The sequence below is a fragment of the Pristiophorus japonicus genome, chromosome 13 (genome assembly GCF_044704955.1).
Source record: "Pristiophorus japonicus isolate sPriJap1 chromosome 13, sPriJap1.hap1, whole genome shotgun sequence".
Lineage (NCBI taxonomy): Eukaryota > Metazoa > Chordata > Chondrichthyes > Pristiophoridae > Pristiophorus > Pristiophorus japonicus.
The window spans coordinates 21,703,245-21,715,342 of NC_091989.1; the positions used below are offsets into that span (position 1 = coordinate 21,703,245).

Below are 12,098 nucleotides of genomic sequence, written 5' to 3' on the forward strand. Positions count from 1 at the left end.
CTCCGGCGCCTGTGAACTCTCTGCCGCATGCTGCAGATTCACCTCGACCTCTTTGATCAAACTGAAGGCTATATGGCTGCCCAGTACTCCCTTGTATGGAGAGGGGTGGGGGTCCTGTAGCTGGTCACCTAGGTAAACCCCCCCCCACCCCCACCCCGGAGACTGGTATCCTTTGGTACCTCTTTGAGAGAGAGAGAGAGAGAGAGAGAGAGAGAGAGAGAGAGAGAGACCGGACTGAGAGTCTTGGCAGGCTATTTGGCTGTGGAGTCATCACAGCTGTGCTTTGAGCGCAGTCCTTGATCTCTGCTCCACCTCCCTCCCTCGAAATGGCACACCTCAGATTAGGAACTTGCGGTTCGGGGAACTGTGGGTGTGAAAGGTTCAGTCTCCGTCTCCTTTACACCGAGCGTTGCTGAACTAATAGCCGGTGCCATTGCACCACTTGGTAGCATAGCCTCTAGCTCTCTGACTGCACCAGTTTACCAAAGAAAAACATTTAAAATACTTCAACACAGGCAGATAGATTATTATTTTTATTAAAAGACAAAAATATTTCATTTATCAAAAAAATGTACATGAACAGTTAGACATCAATATTATCGCCCAATGTGCCCACACACAGTAAGGTGACTTTTCTCAATTGTAACATCCCTTTCAATACATTAACTCCATAACCCAGGAAGTACTTTCCCTCTTTAGTCAGTGACCCAGGACGCATTTTGACAAACTTGAACGACCTCAGACAGGAAGATGTTTGGGAGGCACTGTTTGAAACATTGGCTGTGTTCACCCCAGACCGTCCCATCGATAGAGATAACGAGGCACAGTAATAGGGAGCAATTAAAACCGACAGATTAACAGCAACAGACGTGAACAAGAGAGGGTAACAAGGACACTGACAGATTAACAAATGGCAACAAACATGGGCACAGATTCACAGAGTTGCCCAGCAACAGATGAACAAACCCCTTGAAAGTCAAGTGCAAGACCTCAGAGAGAAGCCAAGGAAGATCAAGCCAGTACCAACGACATAAATGGGACATTGTGCTCCACACCAGTACTCGAGAGCCATACCACAGGACACTTCACTATACATATATTTATAAAACAAATGAATTTGTTAAACAGTGAAATTGATGGACTGGGTAAGAGATCGATTTAAAACAGTCAGTTCCCGAGGGACTGGACACCCTGTGGACACAGTGCGTGTAAGCCACTGAGAGTGGAGTGGCAGTGTGTCGACCGTGATCGGCTGCAAGTCCTTTCCGAGCACACACAAACCCAGAGGCTTCATCAATTAGATTGGGCTCCACGCTGGCAGCTTGAGAAACAACTCCAGCGGAACATCGTGCTGCCCCCCCTGTGTGAATAGCTGCGGGGGGGTGGTCGGTCAGTACCAGGGGTCTGCTCTGTGCTGGCTGTTGTACTTCTGGAGCTCGATTTGATCTTTGATCTGGTTGATGAGGATCTGGGAGAGAAGGATTCCCACCAACTGGAGACGGCAGCCAAGGAGAGAAAGTAAATGAAGCAAATAAACACACAGTTTCCTTAAAAAGGTGCAGCGCCCTGTAACTAATACCATTGGCACACTGCTCACCTCTCACCCACATCCTGCTTGTACAGTCTATGCCATTTACAGTACCTCCGCTGTGGCTCAGTGGGTAGCACCGCGGAGACTAGAGCACAAAAATCCAGGCTGACACGCCAGTGCAGTACTGAGGGAGTGCTGGGTGAGACGCTTAACCGAGGCCCCATCTGCTCTCTCAGACGGATGCAAAAGATTCCATGGCACCATTTTGAAGAAGAGCAGGGGAGTTATCCCCGGTGTCCTGGCCGATATTTATCCCTCAACTAACATCACGAAAAACAGATTATCTGGTCATTATCACATTTCTGTTTGTGGGAGCTTGCTGTGCGCAAATTGGCTGTCCAGTTTGTCTGGCAGATGCCCCATTATCGTTGGCCAATTCCTCGCTGAGATATGTGAGGAAATTCCTCCTCATCCTGTGCACACCAGGTCACTGCTGCAGAACTGAGCGAGCGTCCTGGCTCGTGTCCCCCCACCCCCCGCAGCACACCCCCACCTCCTCAAACATGTGGAGATGCCGATCCTTTAAAACGATTAATGCCCCCACCCCCCCCAGGCCTTTCCCCCCTTTATCTCTCCTGAGAAGTGCTGTAGTTTGTGCCTGGTGTGTTTCCAGGGGCACTGGTGGATGCGCATCAGGTGCTATTCGACCAGAGAAAGCATCGCTGCCTTACAAAGTGCGCATCGGGCATTGGCACTGGATGGAGAGCAGCAGCGGGAATCTGATCTCAGCGGGCGGGAGGGATAATTGGCCTCAGCACCCTGAGGCAATGGAAGGGGAGGGGGGGGAAAATAAAAATAGAATAAACCCTCCTGATTGCAATCCAGTAATTGCAGACAGAATCATTCTCCTTCCTGCCCCCTCCCCCCTTGAATTCTGCACCACGCTCACCATCAAGGCTCACGTGAAGGTACTTTTGGCAGGGGGGTTCCCCAAGGAAGAGAGGCTGCAGGATGAGAAAGTCAGATCAGAACACCAGGGTTGAAAGGGTTAAATGATGAGAGCGGGCTGCATAGACTAGACTTGAATTACTTGAGTATAGAAGATTAAGGGGTGATCTAATTGAGGTATTTCTAAGTTGATAAGGTAGATTGAGAGAAACTATTTAAACTATTTCCTCTGGTTGTGGGGGGGGCATGGCGGGAGAGTCCAGAACAAGGGGTCATAACTTTAAAGTTAGAGCTAGACCATTCAGAAGTTACTGCACAAGATAAAAGTTCACGGGGTTGGGGGTAATATATTAGCATGGATAGAGGATTGGCTAAATGAACAGAAAACAGAGAGTCAGGATAAATGGTTAATTCTCTGGTTGGCATTCAGTAACTAGTGGGGGGTGCCGCAGGGATCAGTGCTGGGACCCCAACTATTTACAATCTATATTAACGACTTGGAGGAAGGGACTGAGTGTAATGTAGTCAAGTTTGCTGACGATTCAAAGATGGGAGGAAAAGCAATGTGTGAGGAGGACACACAAAAATTTGCAAAAGGACATTGACAGGCTAAGTGAGTGGGCAAAAATTTGGCAGATGGAGTATAATGTTGGAAAGTGTGAGGTCATGCACTTTGGCAGAAAAATATCAAAGAACAAGTTATTATTTAAATGGAGAAAAATTGTAAAGTGCTGCAGTACAGCGGGACCTGAGCGTACATGTGCATGAAACACAAAAGGTTAGTATGCAGGTACAGCAAGTGATCAGAAGGCCAATGGAATCTTGGCCTTTATTGCAAAGGGGATGGAGTATAAAAGCAGGGAAGTCTTGCTACAGCTATACAGGGTATTGGTGAGGCCACACCTGGAATACTGCGTGCAGTTTTGGTTTCCATATTTACGAAAGGATATACTTGCTTTGGAGGCAGTTCAGAGAAGGTTCACTAGGTTGATTTATGAGGAAAGATTGAGTAGGCTGGGCCTCTACTCATTGGAATTCAGAAGAATGAGAGGCGATCTTATCGAAACGTATAAGATTATGAGGGGGCTTGACAAGGTGAATGCAGAGAGGATGTTTCCACTGATGGGGGAGACTAGAACTAGAGGGCATAATCTTAGAGTAAGGGGCTGCCCATTTAAAACTGAGATGAGGAGAAATTTCTTCTCTTAGAGGGTTGTAAATCTGTGGAATTCGCTGCCTCAGAGAGCTGTGGCAGCTGGGTCATTGAGTAAATTTGAGAGAAAGAGACAGTTTCTTAAACGATAAGGGGATAAGGGGAGCGGGCAGGGAAGTGGACCCGAGTTCATGATCGGATCAGCCATGATCTTATTGAATGGCGGAGCAGGCTCGAGGGGCTGTATGGCCTACTCACTCCTGCTCCTATTTCTTGTGTTCTTAAGTGATGTCAGGAAGCACTTCTTCACACAAAGGCTGGTGGAAATCTGGAACTCTCTTTCCCCCAAAAAGCTGTTGAGGCTGGGGATTCATTGAAAACTTCAAAACGGAGATCGATTGATTTGTGAGGTAAAGGTAATTAAAGGATAATGGAACCAAGGAAGGTAGTTGGTGTGAAGGTACAAATTGGCCATGATCTAATTGAATGATGGGACAGGCTCGAGGGGCTCATTCCCGCTCCTATGTCGGTGGGAGTAAAGTGGGCGGGACACTGACCTGTGGGATGGCGAGGCCCAGGGCCACGCCCCCAAGCAGGAAGAGGTTGCTATGGATCCAGTTGACCAGCTTGTCGATGCACCCGTTGGTGTAGATGTATTCCTCCGCAGCCAAGTAGTCCAGGTCCTGCATCCCCTGCCCACACATGGTATTGATCACTTTCTGCATTGGAAGGACACAGAAAGACTTGCATTTATATAGAGCCTTTCATGACCGCCGGACATCTCAAAGCGATTTCCAGTCAATTAAGTATTCTTGGAGTGTAGTCACTGTTGTAATGTGGTAAAGGCGGCAGCCAACATGCGCACAGCAAGCTCCCACAAACAGCAACAGGATAATGACCAGATAAACTGTTCTGGTTATGTTGATTGAGTGGTAAATATTGGCCAGGACACCGGGAATAACTTCACTGCTCTCCTTCGAAATAGTGCCATGGGATCTTTTATGTCCACCTGAGGGGGCAGACGGCGCCTCGGTTTACATAAAAACGTAAGAAATAGGAGCAGGAGTAGGCCATACGGCCCCTCGAACCTGCTCTGCCATTCAATAAGATCATGGCTGATCTGATCATGGACTCAGCTCCACTTCCCCGCCTGCTCCCCATAACCCCTTATCGTTTAAGAAACTGTCTATTTCTGTCTTAAATTTACTCAATGTCCCAACTTCCACAGCTCTCTGAGGCAGCGGATTCCACAGATTTACAACCCTCAGAAGAAATTTCTCCTCATCTCTGTTTTAAATGGGCGGACCTTTATTCTAAGATCATGCCCTCTAGTTCTCGTCTCCCCCATCAGTGGAAACATCCTCTCTGCATCCACTTTGTCAAGCCCTCTCATAATCTTATATGTTTCGATAAGATCACCTCTCATTTTTCTGAATTCCAATGAGTAGAGGCCCAACCTACTCAACCTTTCCTCACAAGTCAACCCTCTCATCCCCAGAATCAACTTAGTGAACCTTCTCTGAACAGCCTCCAAAGCAAGTATATTCTTTCGTAAATATGGAAACCAAAACTGCACGCAGTATTCCAAGTGTGGCCTCACCAATACCTTATATAGCTGTAGCAAGACTTCCCTGCTTTTATACTCCATCCCCTTTGCAATAAAGGCCAAGATTCCATTGGCCTTCCTGATCACTTGCTGTACCTGCATACTAACCTTTTGTGTTTCATGCACAAATACCCCCAGGTCCCACTGCACTGCAGCACTTTGCAATCTTTCTCCATTTAAATAATAACTTGCTCTTTGATTTTTTTTCTGCCAAAGTGCATGACCTCACACTTTCCAACATTACACTCCATCTGCCAAATTTTTGCCCACTCACTTAGCCTGTCTATGTTCTTTTGCAGATTTTTTGTGTCCTCCTCACACATTGCTTTTCCTCCATCTTAGCGTCAGCAAACTTGGCTATGTTACACTCAGTCCCTTCTTCCAAGTCATTAATATAGATTGTCAATAGTTGGGGTCCCAGCACTGATCCCTGCGGTACCCCACTAGTTACTGGTTGCCAACCAGAGAATTAACCATTTATCCCGACTCTGTTCTCTGTTAGTTAGCCAATCTTCAATCCATGCCAATATATTACCCCCAACCCCGTGAACTTTTATCTTGTGCAGTAACCTTTCAACGTCTCATCTGAAAGACGGCACCTTCCACAGTGCAATACTCCCTTAGCACTGCACGGGAATGTCAGCCTAGATTTATGTGCTCAAGTCCAGGTGTGGGATCAGAGGGGTCAGAGTGTGAGACAGTTAGTCTGCTGAAGGTGGGGGGGGGGGGGGTGGAGAGTGTTTTGCTCGTTCGCTCCCTCCCCTCCCACCACCGGATTGACATGCTACCTGCGTTGGAGAAGCCACTCTGGGTGAAGTTGTAACCAGTTTGTGGGCAGCTTTTTCCAGAAATGTGCTCCGACAGACGTCATCTGCAGAAGGTGCACTAATCTGCCAGGTTGCTACTGTCGCCCTATAACATAGCCTCAGATAATCTTCTGCTGGATACATAGAATCAGAATCACACAGCACAGGAGGCCATGTGGCCCATTATGCTTGTGCTGGCACTTTGAAATTAGCCACACTCCCCCGTTCTTTCACCCACAGCCCTGTATATTTTTCCTCTTCAAGTATTTATCCAATTCCCTTTTGAACATTATTTTTGAATCTTCTTTCAGGCGGTGCATTCCAGATCATAACTCAACGCTTACATTTTTTCCCCCTCACGTCACCTTTAGTGCTTTTGCCAATTGCCTTCAATCAGAGTCCTCTGCCACTGGAAACAATTTCTCCTTATTTACTTCATCAAAACCCTTCGTGCTTTTGAATATCTCTATCAAATCTTCCCAGAACTTTCTTTGCTCTAAGCAGAACAATCTCAGCCTCCCTACATAACCAAAGACCCCCATCCCTGGTACCATTCCAGTAAGTCACCTCTTCACCCTCGCCAAAGTCTTGACATCCTTCCTAAAGTGGGGTGCCCAGAATTGGACAATACTCCAGCTGGGGCCGAATCATCTGTATGTTTATTCTTTTCTGTACAAGTAAATGGACACGGTAGTTTACGTTGTGTGCTGACATTGTGCAGTGCAGCCTTTTTGAGTCTTTGGCATGTTGAGCTGTTGGTACCCGACGTAAAGCTCAGTGTGGATCAAGGAGGAGCTCAAGTAATGGGCTGTTCGCCAAGCTTAAAGGCGAGATGGTTGCACTGTGAGACGGGGAGAGGAAGGAGGGAGCATTGTGGAGGGTTGAGTCGACCCGACTGCAGTGTGAGCACCTTCTGCTGCAAAGCATCCCTTGAGAGCTCGGTGTTGGCGGTGAGTGTGGTGTACTTAATCCTTCATAAACCTGCCAGCGTTCTGTGTGTTTGAACTGGTTATTAACAAGGGCGCGAGACTGCAGCCTGTCTGTCTGTGTATTGCTGAAAAATCCTCCCGAGCTGCTCACTCACCTCCTTGGACCGCAGGCAGCAGGAGTAGGGCACGGAGCAGCGCTCCCTGCTGGGGTTGTCCGTGGTGCAGTTAAAGTACATGTTGTGGCTCCAGTCCTTGTACGAGATTCCCCCACAACAGCTGAACTGTGGGGTGGGGAGGGGGCGGGGGGGAAGAGAAGGACGGGGGGGGGGGGGGGGGGGGAAAAGAGAAGGACGGGGGGGGGGGGGAAGAGAAGGACGGGGGGAGGGGGGGAAAAGGAGAGAAAGAACAAAAACCAGTTAGTACCCCACCTGTTGCTCCCGGTGTTGGGGAGGGAGTGCAATCATTTCCTCAGCCTCGTTCCTGGAAGGTGCCGCCCCTCAGTGGAGTTTGGGTCCATGGGTGCTGTTCCCCTCCTGAACCTGCAGTGCTGAGGCCAATTGAGGGGAGGTGAGGAGGAGAGAAGCCTGTAGGAATGTCAGGCTGGGCCTTACATGTGGCCTCACGGGTGGAGCGGTATCAGAGTGGGGAAGCCAGAGCCCTCAGAGCATTTTACACTGGGCCCATCCCCCGGGGCAACGGGTGACAAGGAAACACAGCACCTCAACAATATTCCAACATCATTAAAGGTTTGCAAAACCAGACGGAGAGAGGTTAGAGAAAATGAGAGACTTGCATTCATATATCACCTTTCACAACCTCAGGACATCCCCAAAGTGCTTTACAGCCAAAGAAGTACTTTTAAAGTGTAGTCACTGTTGTAAAAGATTCCATAGCACTAGAGCAGGGAATTATCCTCGCCAATGTTTATCCCAACAAAAACAGATTATCTGGTCATTATCACATTGCTGTTTGAGAGAGATTGCTGTGTGCAAATTGGCAGCCGCGTTTCCCACATTACAACAGTGACTACACTTCATTAGCTGTAAAATGCTTTGATACGTCCGGGGTCTGTGAAAGGCACTATATAATTGCTAGGCTTTCTTTCTTTAATGGACATCTGACAGCCAATTTGCGCACAGCATGCTCCCACAAACAGCAATGTGACAATGACCAGATAATCGATTTTAGGGATGTTGGATGGGGATAAATATTGGCCAGGACATTGGGGATAAACTCCCCATCTCTTCTTTGAAATAGTGCCGTGGGATCTTTTGCATCCACCAGAGAGAGCAGACGGGACCTCGGTTTAATGTCTCATCCAAAAGACGGCACCTCCAACAGTGAAGCACTCCCTCAGCACTGCACTGGAGTGTCAGCCTAGATTTATGTGCTCCAGTCTCTGGAGTGGGACTTGAACCAACAATATTTTGAGGGGAGTGTGATACCATCGATGTGGCAGAGGCACCAAGGACCTTGCCTCAGTGTTCACAGTCGGTGGTAATTAGGATTGCAGAGCAGCAGAGCTGGGAGTGGAGCTGTTGTTGAAGAATGGGATCAAATCAGAGGTAGTCTGTGTAGATTGCTATAGGACAATCTGTGACCACTTCTGATGAAGGGTCATTCACCTGAAACGTTAACTCGGTTTCTCTCTCCACAGATGTTAGCTGACCTGCTGAGTATTTCCAGCATTTTCTGTTCTTGTTTCAGATTTCCAGCATCTGCAGTATTTTGCTTTTGCTAAAGGACTGTCCAGACTTGAACATTTTGAAGACATACCAGAGAGGATGGGTGGAGGAAGTGCAGTGGATGTGGATTGTATGGATGGTCAAAAAGCAGTTGATAAGGCATCACATAAGCGACTTATGACAAAGATAATGGCACATGGTAATGTGGACACATAGCTGGAGGGCAAAAAACAAAGGGTAGGAGTAGAGTATTTCTGACTGGGAAGATGTCTTGAGTGATATTCCACAGGATCATGTTAGGGTCACCCTTATATGCTGTAACCAAAGCTTGATACCATCCAGGACAAAGCAGTCCACTTGATCAGCAGCCCATCCATCACCGGCGTACCGTGGCTGCAGTATGTACCATCTACAAGGAGCATTGCACCAACTCACCAAGGCTTCTGCGACAGCCACTCTTAAACCTATGACCTCCACCACCAAGAAGGACAAGGGCATGGACAAGGACAAGCATTACATCCAAGTTCCCCTCCAAGTTACACACCATCCTGACTTGGACATACATCGGCCGTTCCTTCATCATCACTGGGCCAAAATCCTGGAACTCCCTACCTAACAGCACTGTGGGAGTACCTTCACCACAAGGACTGCAGTGGTGCAAGAAGACCCACCACCATCTTCTCAACGACAATTAGGAATGGGCAATAAATGCTGGCCTTGCCGGTGACGCTCATATCCAGAGAATAATTTTTTTTTTAAAAAACACAAGTGATCTGGCCTTATGAATTGGGGAACAATCAATATAAAAATGGCTGATGACACCAAAATTAGGGGAGGGGCTACAATATATTGTGACAGACAGCAAAGGATATAGATAGGCTGACAACTGGCGGGGAAATGTGCTGTGGTACATTTTGGAAGCAAAAAAATAGGGAGGCGAACAGGACCTTAAACAGTAACGTTAGATAGAGTGGAAGGAGCTTGGGTGTGTAGATACACAGGTCGTTAAAGGTGGAACACAACTAGATAAGGCGAATCAGCCAAACCGAATCCTGTGTTTTACCTGGAGCCAGAGAATGTAAAGTTAAGGGAGGTAATGTTAGAGATTAAGATTGAGAAATAGGAAGACAATCCATTGTTCACAAAATAATTATGTACCTTCTTATATTGTATTCTAATTTTGAAGATTACTGCTGTAGTTAAAAAAACTAAAATTGAAAGACTCAAAAAGGATTGGCGACAACATTAGTTCCAACCAGCTGCCACATGGTTTGCATTTCATTCGCTTCATCGTCACCAACTGAGGATTCGGTTTCTCCCGTTAGCTCTCGCTAACTCTGACATTGATGCTTTCTGTGCAACTTTGGGACAATAATATTTAGCAGGCCAAGACAGCGGGGGAGAGAGCAAGCACGTGCCAATCAATGCGAGAGGGAACACGCGAAAGAGAAGGCGAGGGTGTGAGGGAGACGAGGAGTACCGGGCAGGTTAAAGGTTATTCAGTGGAAGGGGGTCGTGACCCCATGATATAGTACCTGCTTCTGTCCATAGTCGATGAGGTTCTGGAGATCCAGGTCGTCTCGGTAGTGGATTATCGCATTGTCGATGATCTCACTGACCTTTGATCGGGCCTGTGTCGGGAGAAGAGTGTACATTTGGGAATTAGAGCCAGACACAGCTCCCACTTACCAAGTCCAGCCTCACTCCACACATCCAATCACAAACAACCGGGCCCTATTTCCAGGACTGACACTTGTGGGTGTAAAACATAGTCATAAACAGAGACCTACACCTGCATCACACCCCCACCCCTTCACCCAATCTGTCGGTTTTAAAGCAGACCGCCTCTGCATCAGGGTCTGTGAGCTTCTCCCCTCTTGGGAGGATCGGATTCTTTTCTGGGGTACGGTTCCTCCAATACTGGGTCCCATCGCAGGAGCTCTGCCAGTACTTGATCATCACCTGTAATCCTCCATAGTGATGATCTGCTCGATTTCATTGGGTACAGAGTGTAGCAGTTATGTTACTGCACTAATAATCCATTGAAATACAGATAGATTTTTGGATATTAAGGGAATCAAGGGATATGGGAAGTGGAGTTGAGCTCAAAGATTAGCCATGATCTTATTGAATGGCAGAGCAGGCTTGAGGGGCCGAATGGCCTACTTCTGCTCCTATTTCTTATGTTCTTATGAAAGCAAGTTCAAATCCCACCATGACAGTTTTAAAGAACTTGGGAAATAAAAAGCTGATATCAGTAAAAGTAACAGTGAAGTTGCCGGATTGTCATAAAAACCCAACTGCTCTTTTAGGGAAGGAAACCTGCCGTTCTTACCCAGTCTGGCCTATAAGTGACTCCAGTCCCACACCAACGTGATCGACTCTTAACTGCCCCATGAAGTGGCTTAGCAAGACACTCAGTCGTATCAAAACTGCTACAGTTGCGCATTGTGGGAGCACCTTCACCACAGAGACTACGATAGTTCAAGAATGTAGTTCACCACTATCACCATCAGCTACTAGAGATGAACTTTGGACACTCTGGTTTGCAATGATTCATTTCTACACCACGCACCGTGTGTTTACAGTGAGCCACTAGAGGGAACTGAAGTTCCACACAACGCCCCTGAAACAGAGACTTGCAGATACACCAGATCCCGATTGGAACCTGGACCACAAGTATCCTCTTCCACTCCACAATCTCCCCTCCCATCCTCCCCATCCCTACCCCTCCCCATCCGCCCCCCCTCCTCCTCATCCATTCCCCCCCTCCTCCCCATCCCCCTCCCCACCATTCCCTCCTCCCCATCACCAACCCCATTTCATCTCCCCCCCTCCCCATCCATTCTCCCCCTCCCCATCCCCCTCCACCACCTCCCCCCTCCCCATCTCCCTCCCCCTCCACCAGCTCCCCCCCTCCCCATCCCCCTCCCCAACCCCAACCATTCCCCCCTCCCCCTCCCCAACCCCAGCCATTCCCCCCTCCCCTCCCCCAACCCCAACCATTCCCCCCTCCCCCTCCCCAACCCCAACCATTCCCCCTCCCAACCCCAACCATTCCCCCCTCCCCAACCCCAACCATTCCCCCCTCCCCCTCCCCAACCCCAACCATTCCCCCCTCCCCCTCCCAACCCAACCATTCCCCCCTCCCCCTCCCAACCCAACCATTCCCCCTCCCCCTCCCCAACCCCAACCATTCCCCCCCTCCCCTCCCCAACCCCAACCATTCCCCCCTCCCCCTCCCCAACCCCAACCATTCCCCCCCTCCCCCTCCACAACCCCAACCATTCCCCCCTCCCCCTCACAACCCCAACCATTCCCCCCCTCCCCCTCCACAACCCCAACCATTCCCCCCCTCCCCCTCCACAACCATTCCCCCCCCTCCCCCTCCACAACCATTCCCCCCCTCCCCTCCACAACCATCCCCTCCACAACCATTC

General features: G+C 48.7%; 1 protein-coding gene across 2 annotated transcripts in view; it reads right to left on the minus strand.

The window, feature by feature from the left end:
* Positions 1-560: 560 nt before the first annotated feature.
* Positions 561-12,098, minus strand: part of tspan33a (tetraspanin 33a) — a 42,823-nt gene continuing 31,285 nt past the window's right edge. The window contains exons 5-8 of one of the 2 annotated variants that reach the window (XM_070896585.1): positions 10,194-10,289; positions 7,129-7,254; positions 4,190-4,351; positions 561-1,492 (exon numbers count right to left, since the gene is read on the minus strand). In XM_070896585.1, coding sequence (XP_070752686.1) covers positions 1,391-1,492; positions 4,190-4,351; positions 7,129-7,254; positions 10,194-10,289 — 486 coding nt within the window. In that variant the 3' untranslated portion in view covers positions 561-1,390. The remainder of the gene's footprint in view (positions 1,493-4,189; positions 4,352-7,128; positions 7,255-10,193; positions 10,290-12,098) is intronic. The other variant, XM_070896586.1, reaches the window with a different exon arrangement.